The sequence below is a fragment of the Chelmon rostratus genome, chromosome 9 (genome assembly GCF_017976325.1).
Source record: "Chelmon rostratus isolate fCheRos1 chromosome 9, fCheRos1.pri, whole genome shotgun sequence".
Classification (NCBI taxonomy): Eukaryota; Metazoa; Chordata; class Actinopteri; order Chaetodontiformes; family Chaetodontidae; genus Chelmon; species Chelmon rostratus.
In genome coordinates, this window is record NC_055666.1 from 20,554,961 (window position 1) to 20,572,319 (window position 17,359).

Genomic DNA, 17,359 nt, shown 5'->3' on the forward strand with positions numbered 1-17,359 from the left:
GGAGGAAGAGTAATCCAAGCAGGATTAAATGGATGACATTATTCTTAACGTTAACATCGTGATTGTCAAGTGGATTAATAATACAGAACAATGACCTGTACTATAAACAGTTTTTGAATCTAACTCTCCAAACTCTTATTTTGGGAGCCCAGAAGAAGGAGAAGAGTGGGCCAAATGATAGCATCATCAAAACAGACTCGCCTCATTAGAACCTGCCTTTTTTCACTCCTGATATGGAACACTCATCCATATTTATCAGTTGCATAAGAGGGAGTCCTCATTTCTGAGAATCAAAGGAAAAACATCTCTACTTGGGATGAAGGAGACAAGGCCACTGCCTTGCTTCAGTCTTTGCAGGGAGGAGTGTCTGTCCCTGACGACCAGCAGGCTTGACCCAATTAAATAACCATTAAAAAAAGGCAAAAGAAGAAAAAGACATTCTGTCATCCAAAACATCTTAATACCAAAAATGACACCCCTGCCTTTAATCAGCAGTAATCATCAAGAAAAAATAAATATCAGCAATGATCTTGGAGGTATCACATCATCAACATGTACATAATCACACACTTTAAGTGACTTTATATTCTTGACCCAGGGATCGACAATGAGAAGCTATCGGTGTCCTCGCTGGGCTAGCAATCACAGCATAATGAGAGCTTTGGTACAGAGAACTCCAGATAACACACTCTCTTTTGTCCTTCAGCTTGCACTTCATCAATCATGCTATTAATTGAATCCTAATGGGATTAATCATGTACTGTCACGCCTGCACTTGCTTTGGCTCTGTAGAGATACTCCGCTCTCCCACTTGTTTTGCATCCACTGAGGCTAATTATCTATGCACTAAAATGAAATGAGAGTATATTCGCAGGAAAAAACGGCCCTCTTCTACTGAAACGAATAAGTCGTTAGTAGAACTGAGCAAAAAAGTCGATTCATGTGAACTTCACAAGCGGATGCTCTATGTTAAGTATTCTTGTTTTTAACTCGTGTCAAGATTGTCAAGCTCTAGACTTTTAAGAGAAAATACTGAAACATACAGGAAGTTTCCACAAATGCCTCCAACATGACAAACGATGGACGAAAGCCTGCGAAGGAGAGAGTAAAGTGCCTTTGCTTGCAAATGTCTGTCCGCCTTTTATTTATAGTTTATGTCGAGGGGAGCACTGATGCAGCTGCTAATGAGAAGGCGAGGGAGGAGAGAGAAACGCCAGATGTACTATGATGCACACTCGGCATTTAACGATGGTGATGGGGGAGGCAACGGTACAGGATGCAAGGGGGGGGGCAGCAGGGAACATAAAAAAAGGGAGAGTGAAACGGAACATACCCATAGGCAACACCAGCGATGGTGCACTTCTTGAACTGCATCACGTTGCAGGTCAGGGTCCCCGTCTTGTCAGAGAAAATGTACTTCACCTGTATGGGTGGAGGAAGACAGAATGACGGTCACTTCAGGAGTGTATATTTTATTCCAAATAGAGATAGATCTTTCAAGTAAGTGCTAGCATAACATAAAGCATTATTTGAACTTTTTACCTGGCCTAATTCTTCATTCAGATTGGAGGTGCGAGCCATTGCAGGTGTGTTCGTGGGCTCATAGAGCATATCGGTGTCCTAAAAGAACCCATAACAATACAAGTTGTCATGAAACTTCAATGGTGAAAGCAAAAATAGGAAAAAAAAATACAAACAAAATAAACAAAAAACATTTCACTTCAGTCAGGCCCTTCTCAGTCTTCTTTTCCTCAAGAATATACTGAACCAACTGGGGCTGCGGGAAGAGATGCCAACTGAGAACTGCCCTAAATGTTGCTAAAAATTCCTTGATAGGATTTTCATTTAAAATTTAATGAATAATGGGGCTGAGAATAACTTCGGGCAAAAGAAACAGTACGATTCCTCAGCTGAGATATTCGGTGGGGTTGACCTACTTGCTAAGGATGTGAGAGCACAATATTCTAGGTGCTCACTCCCATGTTTCATGCCAGTCAGGTTTCAGATGTGTTTCAGCTTTGCGGTGGTCTTCACAGATTTCCATACATGTTGTGTCTTCTCAAAAATATTCTGTGCATGATGCTAACCACGTTTTTTGTAAACCGTTTAACTTTTAATTGTGATTTGTTCAATGTATGGTAATGATGTTTCAGCCTCTTGGGGGCAGCACACCTAGCTATAAGCAAAACATTGACATATTATCACCTTATAAAGGTGGTACGGTGGATGTGTTAGCAAACAGAGACTTCTTTACACACAAAAGCAGACACAGAGCAACATTAGCATTCATACGGAGTCTTGTTTGTGTCGACCTGCCAAATTTAACCTTAATATTCACTCTCCTTTTAGCTCTACCAGCTCCTGAGGGAACTATCTGACTCTTTAGCGACTAGATGTTTCATTATGCTGATAAGCTAGCCGCTAAATTTAACTATCTTCCATTTGATGTTGGGCAGGTAGCTCAAAGTGGAGTTCAAGTCGGATTTATGTGTCAAAAAAACAGCTGCTTGCTTCATTTGGAAAGAAGTTGCTAAGAGTGGTGCATGTAAATCAAAAAAGCAAAGTTGCAACTTGTAAAACAACAAGAAAAGACGCTAAAAGGCTCTGCAAAGCTGAGGAAGTTTGGAGGAGCTGGGTCATAATTCTCTCTCTCAGTTTATCATTATGAACAACTCCCATGCAAGTAGTCATTCAATCCATTGTTAGTACAAAAAAAGATCATAGCAGCTTTGCCTGCAGTATGGTGCATTATGTTGAAACAGTTACCATCCACCTTGCTTTGTTTATGCAGTGACTAATTGTACTACAAACATTTTCTTATTCTTATTTTGTTCACAGCCTACAAGAATATAAGGCGTGAAATGTACCCTGCCGCACCTACATGTGAAAAATTTGCACATACATACGTAAAAGACACATTTAATGTAATTTTCTTCATTAAAGTCACAACTGTTAAGCTTATCTCAGATAAACTGCAGGCTGCAGCTTTAACTCACCCAGTTGATGAAAAAGGCTTGGATAAACTTGATGACCTCCAGTGTGACCAAAAGACTGATGGGGATCAGATTGTTGAACAGGATGATAAAGGTGAGGAAGTTGAGGCCAAAGTTAGCCGCCCCGCCATCTATCAGGGGACGAGTGTTGGACAAAGGGAAGTAATACACAGGAGACTCATCAGTGCTGGTTCACAAATGTCACTTAGTTAAATGAAAATGCCCAAAGCTACTTCCAGCCAATGATCAACATTATCCCAATCAAGAGACTGTTTTAGGCTAACGTTGTGCATTAGCTGGAATTAACCATTTCTTCCACCCAACCTCATCCTCTTACGACTCAACCGATTAACAGTCCAATTTAATGTCCCAAAGATTCAAAGTAGCGATCAGGGACTGGAGTATCTCAAATGTCATTAGTGTCACAGCAGCAGCCTTGGCATCCAGCATGATCCAGGCAATGGATTCCACAAAGCACTATGCAAAATGATGCTGGTCCCCCCAAAAGCCCCAAACATTTTCGCAATGATCAACATGTAACCCCACCGATACCAAACATGAAAACAGGAGGGATGTGATTTACCTTTCCTCAGCCTGCAGGAGGTGCAAATGTTACCTTCCTCAACCCAAGCCTTGATCTTAGCATTGCGGTTGAGAGGAACAGCCCTTCCCCATGACAGAACAATTGCAAAAAAAAAAAACTGGATGGCACAAAGAAAATGGCAGAATGGAAGCTACTGCTACTGGTACAACAACACATATAGGAGGGAATACTTTTTCTGAAGTGGGGAGGAAGACAAACGTATTGGATGCTCTCAAGACAAAGGAGGGAGAATTCAGTCCATAGCACATTCTCAACCAATAACTAGTGGAAAAGAGGGGGTGGATTATGCCAGCAAAGAAGTTTGGATGTTAATGATGATCACTACATCACCTCATTCCACTCATTTCTAATAGCCAGCTTGTTATGTTATGTGATGTTATGCAAGATTTCTGTTATCACATGAGAGAGTGGCACTGTGTTGGATCAGTAGAGAGTCATTAAAAATCAAACCAAAGCAAACCAGGACATGCACAAGTCACACAAGTGCAAAAGTAGACCTGATATATTTTCTTAAATATGTGTCACTGTAATGTCATAGCAACATGATCATAAGATGTTCTAACGATGTTTCATTAAGCAGGTCAGCATAAAGATATTTCAAACTATAGTTCGACTGTAAATTGTTGCAGCTTCAAGTGAAATTTTCTTTCACTTGGTGTGTGAGAAAATCACACCTCCTCTGCATTATGCTAAAAGCACGAGTACTGTCAGTTAAGACATCTGCAGTTTACTAAGAGAGCTAGTCAGCATAAATTCTCTGATATGGCGATAAATGCAAAACTACCTACAACAACTGACTGTGCTAGCTGAGTTAACTGTAGCAGGTGGCATGAATGTATAATAAATGACCATTTTTGCTCTCTATCTGCATAAAGTTGTCACAATGTATAGGCTTAATGTCTGGGATGATCTGTGTCAGCAGTCTGCAACGGGTCAAAGTCAAATGAATTACTCAGCGGTCGTGCATTACAGGCCCCTGTGACATATGAGCTTGTGTGATGCGTGGTGGGCTACCACTGACTCAGACTCTGACTTAACTTCCAAATGTTGGCAAGTGAGTGAAATTCCAATAATTTAGGAAAATATAGTGACGTAGATAAATGGGATGTTTAAGATTTGACAGTCTCCCCACCTCTCTCTTTTGTCACAGGTTGGATAATATGCACTGGACAAAGTCTCAACAACTCCTTATGGAAGTACAATCAGTCTCAAGATGGACACCTGCTTTATGACTTACACTCCCCTCATCGGTGTGATATAGTCTTTTAGATGTGGGCTTTTATGCCACTGAGGACGATACTGCAACCCTTAGAAAACCAATAGAAACCAATGCAAAATCTTATAAAAAGGGGCAGTGTAAGTCGTAGTGCAAGCTTGAATTGACCAGGGCACAACCTCTCCTACACAGGCCTATCAGGGTACAGAGTAATGGCCAGAGTGTCACGATAATCACTTTGCATACCAGGTTCAGAGCTTCATCACAACAGACCAACTGTCACAAAAACTAAGCAGCCATTATTTTTTGTGGTGTGTTAATGTCTGCAATAGGAGTCATTTTCTATAATAGCTTGAAAACACATGTAAAGACTAAACAGGTTTTCGCCTCTCCCCCTCCCTCCCCTCTCTGTCTGTCCTTTGAAAAATCCACACAAGAAGGCGGCAGAGGCATTTAGAAAATGTCAGCTCTTGCCCCTTGGGTTGCACCACATGTTGTGCCTGAGCGATAAACACGTATAAGCCTCCCGCTATGAAAAACTTCCTGAGTACAGCATCATCTCCCTGGCAGTCAAAGTAAATGCTGCTATTCATTTCTCATAAAGAACTGGGGGGGGGGGTAAGATGAGGGTCTGAAGCTTGGAAACTGCAAAGTGTTTAACGTGGCACAAAAAAAAATGGAGGAAAAGTGAGACACTGTTTGCATCAGGCACTGAAAATAACTAGACGAAGGTATAAGAGAGCTGGAGGGGAAAAACCTATTGTTGGATCCCTGGTATGTGCTTGTCCATGGCATGGGCCCATACAAAGTAGGGCAACCATATAGGGGCGAGGGTAGGGGGCTTCATTTGCTTAGCAAAGGCAGAGCTTCAGTAAGGGGTTAGTAAGGGAGGGTCATTCACGGATGGCCAAGGCTTTTAAATGGTTGTTACCTGGAGCTGTTAAAAAAACGACAACAAAGAAAACAACAAAATCAAACAGAACATTAGAAAGGAACAAAAAAGTACAGCAGCGCAGTGATATTCAACCATTTCTTTTTCACTCAAACTCATTCACAACACATCTATGCATGTCACAGTCACTGTCTTTTCTCAGTTAACAGGGAATTCACTTATTCCCATATTGCCACATATTTCACTTGTAATGCGAAACATAGTTTAACTGAGGCAACATAAAAACGACACAACACATACCAGCATTTAGGAACTTAAAATGACAAAGAAATAAGCTGATATGGACAAGTGAGACAAAATATGTGGAATAAGAGGTGCAGCGTGGGCTGTTGGGACTCTTACAGTTGAGATCCATGTACCAGGCATCATTGCCGTACTGGTACTTCCAGATGGTTTGGCCAATGGAGCAGACCAGAGAGATGGCCAGCAGGCAGCCAAACAGCACGAGGATCTGAAAGTTGGTGATCCGCTCCACGTTGGACAGCTTCAGAGGAGGCCGAGTGGAATTCTGGGTAACACATGACAAGACAGTTGTGGTAAAAAGAAAAGAAGAAGTATGGCCAACGACAACTAAGTTGCTTAAGATCATGAAATGTCTGAAGATTAAAATGTAATATAAAACATAATAAGGCTTGGTGATATTCATGAGGCCACACACAGTCTGACATGTTTTAAATGCTGTATTCTGTTTGTTGGAAGATCAGATTTGGTTGTATATAAATATGTAATAACATACATAATACAAGTAATAACAGGTATGAGCCAGTTGACTAGACTGAGCTTTTTCTTAGATTAACTTCATTTTACAAATCATATTCTCCATATACTTTGCAAAGATGTTTTACCTGCATGAGCTTTGTGTCATGTCCAGTGTAGACCACCACACCATGCACCCACTGAGTGTTCCTCAGCTGGGCTCCTCTCAGTAGGATCTGGTCTGGACCCAGTGGTACTGTACTGTAGTAAGAAACAACAGTTATATAAGACTAAATCACTGCAAACAAAGATGCTGCATGTCAGCCTAAAGGTCACTCAGGACCATAAACCTACATCACAGTTTTACTGAGTGGAAGCTACCAGTTTAATGCACAGTAAATATCCTTAAGACAGACAAAACATCTTTGTTTGCTGCTTCCCCAGAGTTTAACTGTCTTTCAAGAAAAGCTAAGATACACTGCAGAGGGACAGAGAGCGGAGAGAGGAAACACCAGAGTAGGGTGACATGGGCAAGCAGGCATGCCGAGCATCACTGCTATCAGTACATTCTTCATACTTTGCCGACAGATTAATAGGTGAACAAGGTCTCTTAGGTGATGATCAAATTATTCTCTTTAGTTGACAGCAATGGCTTGCACATTAAACAATCTATTATCTTATTCTTACACCGAAGATTTTTTTTTTACTATTCATAACATCAGTTTACTACAAGCCTTCCAATATCACCATAAATCAATGAGTGCTGACCTTACATAGAACCACTGAAATAACACAAACTTAGTGACAAATATGCCAATGCTAACAATATCCAATATTCAATATTACAACACTAGGTAATCTATCTTGACAGGGCAGCCATTGATATTTATAAACACAGCCAGTAGCAAAACTGGCTTGTATTTCCTTATTTTTCATCTACAAATCCAAATTAGAAATCGCAATACAAATGTACATGTAATTTTAAAAAAAGCCAGTTTGGGCCTGAAACGAGCTGCAGCAATGGTGTTTAAATTAACATATATCCAAACCTGTAGAATTTGACATCTTAGTATGCTGTTGAAACTAAATAGTGAAGAAAAGTCTTTACTTCTGAAAAGATTTCCATCAATATGAAAATACCCCCGCCACAAGCCAAGTATAGCTCTGGATGACAATGCTAATTCAGGAGAGCTTTATTGTCCCAAACTCCTGGAATAAAGCCATGCAATCATAAAAGCAGGCATACAGCATATAATGCACTTTCCTTACAAAGCCTCCAAACATATACGCAATTAAATATCGCTGAAGCAGGTGCTTCCATTTATTCAGCAGAAAGATTAAATCGTCCCTAAAACCTCATAATGCACTGATATTGGCTCTGCTCCTGGCTAGTAGGATATTGAATTGGTAAGAGGAGCAGAGAGCCAGGCATGGAGCTCTGCAACTGAGCCCACCTGTGTCTATCCAGGCGGATGTTCCCAACAAACTCATACAGATGGCGGTTTGGGCTCTCGCACTCCATCCGCCCAGAAAGACGCATCAGGCTGTCGATGTCCTTTATGTCTGCAGTCACCTGGAGACCCTGTTGATGTAGTTACAGCAGCATTATAGCCCTGTTTTTATCTTTCATCCATCTGTGTTGCAAACTTGCAGAAGATTCCTCTTAGCTCTCATTGTATGGACAGTAACTCATACAAAGAAAGAATGAAAAAGAAATCACCTGTCTGATTTTAAGGTTTGTTTCTCCATCCAAGTTAGATGTTTCAATGTAGCACATACCCTGTGGTTCACTGTTGTGGAGGCAGAGGATAAAGACACTTGGAGTAGTCATAAGATGCTATCCAATCATATGTTACAGTATATCTAACCTTAGCTGTTCATCATTTTAGGATTATAATATAATATAATATCATATCATATCATATACCACTAAGCAAAGGGGTACTTATTATTTGCCAATAATACTTTCACTCACTTTCAATATAAATCTTAAATCAGTGTCAATTATTTACAAACTAAATCTGATTTAAAAAGGGGTCCACGACACAACAGTTATATAAGACTAGATCACTGCAAACAAAGATGCTGCATGTCAGCCTAAAGGTCACTCAGGACCATAAACCTACATCACAGTTTTACTGAGTGGAAGCTACCAGTTTAATGCACAGTAAATATCCTTAAGACAGACAAAACATCTTTGTTTGCTGCTTCCCCAGAGTTTAACTGTCTTTCAAGAAAAGCTAAGATACACTGCAGAGGGACAGAGAGGGGAGAGAGGAAACACTAGAGTAGGGTGACATGGGCAAGCAGGCATGCCGAGCACAACAAACAGAGCGGACAAATGGGCCTCTGACAGACTCTGGGCACAGAGACAGAGAGTTAGAGTATGCCGGTGCTTAAGGTGAGCTGAGTCCCTGGTTAGCTACTCTTTTAATAGAGTGATTTATTCAGACCGAAGACTGGTCTGCTCCACAGGGTGGAGGGGAAAATCAAAAAGAGATCTGGACACTGACGCCCAACCACAATCAATGAGAGGTTTGGAACCTGCTGCTATTAGCCATCAAGTGAGTTTTGTTTCATGGAATTGAGCAGGAAGTGAATTTTACCACTTGGTGCTATTCATAAAACAGAAAAATACAGCTTTAATTACTGATTGTGAATTACTGAACTAAACCTGTTCAAATGACAGTAACGTGTTGGGGAAAGTTAGCAATAGTATAATTCCAAGATGCTTTGCATCTTGGAACATGACTTCATGCACATTGTCACATCAAACTAAAGTGTTGCATTCAGGGTGCAATACAAGCCATGCAAGGGCAAGAATATGGAAAATATATTCACACCCACAAAAAAAAGGGAGCTTGTGTGCCTGTGCTGTAATACTAGATGTCCCCATTCACTCTGAGCGGTGTTAGAAGTTTCAGCCAAACACTGAAAAGGGTCTACTGTACATGTTACGTGATAAAACAAAATACAACATAATAAAATAAAATGGCTGTATTAACGGCCAGTGTTACGGCTGCCAAACCACAATGTAGAGAAAAAGTAGAAAAAAGGAAAGGAACATGGTGTTCGTCGACTGCTGCACTCCAATATGTGGTTGTTGCCAGAGTAATCACAGGCCCCTTCCTTCCTCAAGTGTGGAAAATAAAATATTGTGTCAGGAGTGAGAGAAGAGCTGAAATATCTCATCCCAGTTGATACACACAGCCCCTATCTCTCCCACCGCTGTTCTGTTGGTGATGTTGCAGGTTTCCTGACCTGGACGACAGTATGACGAGGTCAGCCGGGAGGTGATCCCCATTTGCAGCTCTGACTACTTCCCCAACAGCCACCTGATATTACCAACCACGCACCAGCAGGGGGCGAGAGAGAGGGTGTGGCAGTTGTTCGCACAGGGGGGCAGGAGAGGAGAGGATGAGGAAAAACAAGGAGGGATGGAGGGAATAAAAACGAAGGAAACACAGACAGACAGACAAACAAACAGCAAACACATAAGGGGAGATAGACAACTGTTTCAGTTTCAGGGAGATGAGAAGAGCACAATGATCAGTCCTGTGTGATCAGAGCGTATGATTGGTCATCTGTTCTCCTTTTCACAAAACCATTTAGAAAACATGACATGCTAAACCAGAGGTATTAAGTTTGAAACTAAAAATAATATATTCAGAACAAAGTTGGGTTTAAAATCATGCCAATAGAAGAGATTTTTGAAAACACACTGTTCAGTGTGTATTTTCAAAGAAATCTGAATACAATTTTGTGATACATTATACATTATAATATTAAATCATCTTAAAAGAGGGATACAGAATCCATGTAAGGCCCCTCCATAGCATGTCCAAATGGCGTTTTGAAAAGGTGAAGGAGGTAGGTAGGTTTATGTTGACATGATAAATTCTAATCCAAAATCACATTACCGCTATCCCACCTAGAGAAATGATGGTTGTCACATGATAGATAGCACCACATCCCTTACTTAGTTATGTATTATTAAACAAAATAGAAAATTCAGATTTTTTTAGATGCAGGATTTTAAGCCACTTTGACAATGTTGGCTCGATGTGTTATCTAACCATCACTTCTTTAGGGAGAGTTGAGAGAGAGCAAAAATAAGAAGAAAGAAGGGAGGAGTTCCAGACAGTCTGGCAGCAAGACTCCTATACCTGGACGATAAAATGACAGCATCCGCAGGAACGAAATCACTGCCATTTACTCTAATAATATCGCCAACCTCAACCTGTGAAAATAAACTGGTTACTGCTGTGCAAGGCCTAGAAAACAGCATAAATGGAAGCATGACATCAGGAGCAAAAATGCACAGCTGGTAAGAAATAAAGTTAAGCACATTAAAGCTGTGAGCTTAGTGCACTGAACTGTACTGATGGGAGACACACTCAAGAAACACCTACAATCTTCTTTCCATTGAGGCTGAACTTTGTGTAACAGGTGCTACCGCTCTGCGTATTCTTCAGAAGAAATAACTCATCAACATTTTCATAAAAACATGTAAAAAATGAGCCATGACTTTCACAACAAGCTCCTCATGGCTGCACCATAAGTCTGTTGCCTGCCTACCGAATTTAATGTTTTTAGCAATGATGTAAATAAAAAACAAATTATTAAAAATTAATTCTGATCAATCAATAACAGAAAAGAGGCAATCAAAATTAAATACATAATTGAAGATTTAAAGAGAAGGCCATTCTAATTTATTTTGTCAGGAAAAGACGAGCAAACTAAGTAGTTTTCAGCAGGTAGGACCTGTCTAAGAACTTGTCAGGTCACTCACATCACAATTACTATGTGAGTACATAAAAAGGCAATTTTTTTATTAATGAGGAAACAGGGGCAATACCATGGATAACATTGAATGCATGAGCCATAACAAAACAATTTTGCTTCCCAAACCATGGCGACTGACACAGACATAGTAATAATAATGATAAAGATATTTGTCAAAAAATTAACCAAAAAACAAGGAATCATTTTAGCCTTATTCAAGCTGCCCTGAAAGCCTGCCTAGTTAAGACTAGTTAAAGAAACTCAGAGACTAAACTTGGGAGAGACGCCCCTTTTATAATATGCATGATGAAGATGTGAAAAGCATCAATTATTTAAAGCTAGCCTTTTCAGAGAAGATTTCTATGTGTATGAAGGGAGGGACATTTACATAGCAGCAAGTAAAAACCTGATTTTATCCCTGAAACTCAAAGTCAGTGCATGAATCAAATATGTTTGTCAGTGAATGTCTTAGGTGCAAAAAACCCTATGCTATCACATGCCACTGATGGAGAAAAGGCCCACCCTTCAGCAGCTATAATGCACTACCACATACATTCCTTTTTATTTTAGCATGTTGTTATGGCATAAATTGTGTCTTGTATGTGGTGCAATTGAATTTCCTCTGTGAAAACTGATGCATACAACCATGTATCTGTTGGTCTATTTGTCTGTCTTGCATTCATCTTAATGTTGTTGTATTTATCTTTCTACTGCCGTAATAATAAGAAATTATCAGCGTAGGAGTTAAGATGACATCTCCTGCTGTTAAGTTAGTTCTCAAGAACAAATCAACAAATACTCCATTTAACAAATCCAGTTCTTGCTTCTTCGTCAGTTGTCAGCTTATATTGCGCTGCTGCATGCTGAATGTACCTTCGAATGGATGAGGCAGTGTTATCCATTATCAAACAGTACAAATCTATGTTGTTTCTGCACTGCCTGGTGGTATTTTCTCCACACCCTCTGCTTTTAGGGAAATTGTTCCAGCCACAGTAATAAAATTGTTTCATTATTAGGGAAGAGAGGAAGCTTCTCTTTGTCCTCCAGCGTCGCCTGTAATGACCGTCCACATGGAAACGCTAGATTAATTAGTGGCTGAGTACTAGAGAGGTCAGAGAGTGTGTGTGTGTGTGTGTGTGTGTGTGTGTGCAGTATGTGTGAGATTTCTCCAATTGACATCGACACAATAGATAGAGAAACTGGTAGAATGAATGATCTGCTTTCAGCTTTCAGCTCTAGATTTAAAAAAAATGTGAACAGGTGAAAATGACCATTTGTGACACATTGCTGGTACATACCTTCTCCCAGTGCACAATCTCCCAGGCACCATTTCTCAATACTGTGGTGAGTAATGAGAGAGAAGGGGGAAGTTATGGTAAAAGAGAAACAGGAAGAAAACAAGACAAGGAACAGAACAAGAAGAGAGTTGTTACAACACACATGACAAACCCGCATTTATGTTTTTGTAGCCATGTTAAAATGCCGACAATTAGGTTTTTAATCAGCTGTACATGTGAGCAATGCAAATAATTGTACACTAAATACAGCAGTGTGTTATCTAGGTTCAATACCTTGACATTCCTTTTTGTTGACGACACTGTCAGCATTGTGACGTTTCTGTAAGGAAGAAAAGAAAAGAACATTCAAATTACAGATATATAAAAGGAACGATCAAAACGAAATGAGAGAAATTCTCCAGATAGGTATTACAAACAAACAAGGGAGAAAAGAAACTAAGAGAGACTATGATAGAGCGAGAGAGAGAGAGAGAGAGAGAGAGAGAGAGAGAGCTGCACCCTGTCTTTGTCCCCTACAGTACCATGACAGCACTGAGGTTTTTTTAATTGACTGTTTCTGTGCAACATTTTAATCAATCAGATTTTCCACTGTCTATAACAGGTGACCAAACTGAAAGGCAATCGGTTGTAACCCCAGGCAACCACAGATGTGTCTTCAGAAAACAATGAAGTGGTCATCGATCACAGGTGTCAACAATTGGAATGAAAAAACAATCACCTGTTGCCATCACTTTGACATATATGCATGTGTGTAAAAATAAAATGTCCTGTTTGTTGCTGACCGGATTGTCTGAAACATTGTTCAGCAATAGTACATAAATAAAGAGCGGGGAACTTTTTGCCATGACACTTCATCTTACACACTAACACGGATGAAGACATTTAAGTGCTCCAAAAAAAAAAAAAAAAAAATATTATTAATAATAATAATAAAGGAAATCTGAAGATCTAGAATCATGTGAATATAGGGCAAACTCCTGCAGATGAAGATCATCAACCAATGAACAACTACTAAATGGACCTTGTGGTGAGATTATTTTCCACCTGCTCATCTGTCTTTACAGAACTACCCGATAGAAGGAACAATCAAGCCGCAGTGAAGAAGTGATATAAAGGCAGGCTCTGCAGCTACAGTTAATTTCATAGAAAATAATGTTACAAAATATAAAACAAATGTGAAAAATGAGTGACAAAAACTTTATGTTGGCTGGAAATATGAATAAATGTGTGACTTTAATTAACCAAAGTATGTGCTGTATGTGACTACATCAAATTACAAACGGTACAAGCAGTATTACTCCCTCTCATGTCCCTCTCGTCTGCTGAACAGTCATGCAATCAACTGTGACTTTAACAGCTGATTCCAAGGGACAGCTTGTCAAGTAGCATCACACTGAGTAATAATGTGTTGCTGTGTCCGTCTCATATAAATTATCAGTGTGTTTTAGAATGTAGCTGCTAAAAGCTACGTGCGCTGTACCAGATTAACAAGGAGAGGACAAATCTACTCACGTGCCTGCTAATAATCTGTTTACTTTCAAGATCCATTCTAATTTTGTCTGATTCTAATTCAATTTAAAGCTAATTTGGCACACTGTACTGTACTGTACATTTCAGGAGAGAAAAAAAAAGTCTGTTGGCTGCTCACTGAGAAACGAGTGCAGCTGAAGGTGAAGTGGGTTGCATCAATACACAGCTGCTAATTCACTCTCCTTGGCCAAATTTCTCCAGTGACCTGCAGACTCGAGCTAGCAACCTTATAGTCACAAAAACAGCTGTCTGATGCTACGGCTGCTACTACCCAGTCTTATCAAAGCCTATATTATACAGTCCCTCTGAACAATAACCATTTTAAAGCAACAGATAAACTAAACCTGCTCTAAACGCTTTGTCTTCTCTTTTATATTCCAACATGTCTGTTTCTTATACTTGTCCTCTACCTGACTTCTTTTTCAGGCTCCAGTTAAATCACATTTGTTTTAATATCCCTGCAACATGCTGTAGTGTCAAATGAATAGCCAAGCTGAGTCACGTGGCTTCAGCCTTTCACCAGCTACACGATGCCCAGAAAAAGTTTGCTAGTAGAGACCTTTACAGAGCTCATTCATCATCCTCTGTGCAAGAGCTGTGTAATTTCATTCATCCACACTATCTGCTCTGGCTGTCCAGACCCTCCTCTATTCATAGACCAATAGTAGTAGTGAAACTGTATTCTTTCTGTCCCGATGGACATTGAGAAAAGGAGATGTACTGTATTTAGGTGATTCGTGTAATCACAGCGCGGTGGAGGGCAAGTAGCATACAGAGGTTATGCGTAAATACTGCAGTATCAGGCCTCTGTAGACTTGAGCCATACAGGGGGAAAATTAAAGCAGCACAAGATAAAAGGGCAGAGCATCTGCAGTGTTACCTTGATTAACCTGCTAATGTGGCATCAACATAAAAGTAACGAGACAGTGAGCAGCAGGGAAGGAGGTTTAACTACAGAAGGGCAATAACATTTTCTTTGGTCTTTCAACTGCTATTTTTATTTAAGTTTCACAGGAAACTAAAGTGTCAAAGAACTGTTACTGTGTGAAAGTGCACCGCACACTACTGCAGCTTGTGATTCGCAGTATTACATTTCAGTTTAAGGCGAGAGAGAGTTGAACTCCTCAGAACAAAGAGCCTGAGCCTGCCGCAGCAGAGGCAGCCAGCAAGAAGGTAAGACATGTGCAGTGCAGTGTGTGTCCATAGTGCATGATTCATGAAGCTGGGGGTCGATGTTGCCCTGTCAGGTCAACTTGTGAGGGACAGCGCGGTACAGGGAACAGACGTGTGTGCAGGTGACCTTCAGCAATAAAGACAGAGTCATCACCACTCCGTTCCCATGTTTTTCACAACAGGCCGAGAGAAAAAGTGCTGCGCTGGTCCCTTCAGCACGAGATAGAAGCTAATAGTATCTGGCCACTGGGACCTGCATAGAGGATCGCATTGCAGGGTCACTGCAATACAGTACAATGCAACATTCCCTCACTTAGTTCAGATGGACTTGAGTGGATTACTTGCTAACCCAGAGAAAACATATTTTGAAGCATTTCACTTGCCAGCAAACAAGAATTCATACAATAAAGAGATGTAACCAAAACAAACTAACACTGAAATCAACCTTTCGTAAATAAAGTGCATAACCTTTTTCAAGCATCTATTCAACAGTTCAGACTTGCCTGAGGACAGACAGTTGTTTTGTTTTGTTAGAACTAACTGCCTTTGTGCATGAGCAGTCAGTATCTAGGTTAATTGACTGAATGAGAACTGTGGGTGCAGTGGGCACAGCTGTGACCTCGGAAATGTGTGTGGTGTGTATGTGTGTGTGTGTGTGTATGCACGTCTATGTCTATGCATCTTATATGTTGGAGAGTATCCTGCTGTGGTCATATAACCATCAGTGACTGCTCACTGCTCCACAGGGAATAGTTCAGCACTCAGAGGACAGTCTCCTCATGTTAAGGTATACCAATTCAACTACTGGCCTACCTTACCAATAAAGTAAAATTTGAGAATTTGATTTTACTTTATGTATTTCGGGTACTCAGACAATTGTCTTTTGAAAGGTACTGCATTTGGTTGTGCAGTACAGTGAAATAAGTGCATATATGAATAAAAATGTCTCATTTTTCACAGACAAACTAAACTTTAAACTTCTGCAAGCATTACAGTTTCCAAAAATGTTCCAAAACACTAAAAGCACAAATTGTGCACAACACACTTTTTACCACATTCTACTGTGCTTGGCCAGTATAGCTGTGTCCATACTGTCTGCATTCACTGAAGACCATGCTAGTATGCAAAGGTTGCTTTAAACCAAATGCCAATTGGCCATTTAAATGTTGCTGATTGACTTTTTAGACTTGCTAACTGTGTGATTTTTTAATCAGGGTTCAGCTGATGCATGCACTTTCAAGATATCATATGACATCATATGACTTTTGTACATATACTAAATATATACACAGATAATCTCAAAGAAAGAGAGATCTTTTGACAGGGTGAAACAACCACCAAGACTTATATCAAATTATATCAGATGTTTGTATTACCAGATCTTCAATGATCTCCTTGACAGCAGCCACCACCAGGATGAAGAGCAGTGGCACCAGTGTGGTCCAGCGACCAGTGGGAGACACATCTGGGATTTGCTAAAAGACACAAGATGGGAGAATGTGAAAAGTCAAATATTGGCATTTTTTTCAGAAAGTAAAAATATTTCAGAAGCCTACATTAAAATTTCTGGGTACTTTCATAATTCAAAATAAGGCAAAGATGGTGCTTCAACCAGTCCCTGCTCCAAACTCATCCACCCTGCCAAATACATTGGTCAGCAACTTTTGAAAGGATGACAGAGGCCAACAGAAAAAGTTTGCCTCTCGTGACACACTATTTTGACCTGCATTTGATGCATGGTCTTATCATCTCATTTGTAAGATCAACATGGTTTTAGATTGAGAATTGTGCACATTTTGCACAAACAGACAGACACACATCAAAAGTGTCAAAAGGGCTATGCTTTCGTAGCCTGGTGTCGGACCTACTGTATGCAACTTTAAGGACGTATACCCAGCACAAACAACTTTTTTAGTACTATTACAATGCTCTCCTTGCCACTGAATGATTAATTATTTGGCTATTTTAAGTCTTTCAAAATTAAAAGTCAGATACCACCGTAATTAAAGCCAAGCGAGGGCCACAGGAGACAGTCACTGCTGTACTGCTCGAAGGAAACTTGAGCGAAATAGATCTCTCGTCTCTCTCATCTGCATAGATGTTTTATTCAAG

The 17,359-nt window shown here is 40.1% G+C and overlaps 1 protein-coding gene across 8 annotated transcripts in view; it reads right to left on the minus strand.

The window, feature by feature from the left end:
* The window catches only part of atp8a1 (ATPase phospholipid transporting 8A1), a 101,392-nt gene that overhangs the window by 57,725 nt on the left and 26,308 nt on the right, over positions 1-17,359 (minus strand). For 3 of the 8 annotated variants that reach the window (XM_041943536.1, XM_041943531.1, XM_041943535.1), the window contains 12 exons: positions 16,624-16,722; positions 12,818-12,863; positions 12,545-12,585; positions 9,723-9,796; positions 8,182-8,251; positions 7,916-8,043; positions 6,611-6,722; positions 6,108-6,273; positions 5,745-5,750; positions 2,997-3,124; positions 1,543-1,620; positions 1,334-1,422 (listed from right to left, as the gene is read on the minus strand). In XM_041943536.1, coding sequence (XP_041799470.1) covers positions 1,334-1,422; positions 1,543-1,620; positions 2,997-3,124; positions 5,745-5,750; positions 6,108-6,273; positions 6,611-6,722; positions 7,916-8,043; positions 8,182-8,251; positions 9,723-9,796; positions 12,545-12,585; positions 12,818-12,863; positions 16,624-16,722 — 1,037 coding nt within the window. Of the gene's footprint in view, positions 1-1,333; positions 1,423-1,542; positions 1,621-2,996; positions 3,125-5,744; positions 5,751-6,107; positions 6,274-6,610; positions 6,723-7,915; positions 8,044-8,181; positions 8,252-9,722; positions 9,797-10,627; positions 10,702-12,544; positions 12,586-12,817; positions 12,864-16,623; positions 16,723-17,359 lie in introns of those variants that run through there. The other 5 variants (XM_041943537.1, XM_041943534.1, XM_041943532.1 and 2 more) reach the window with 4 other exon arrangements.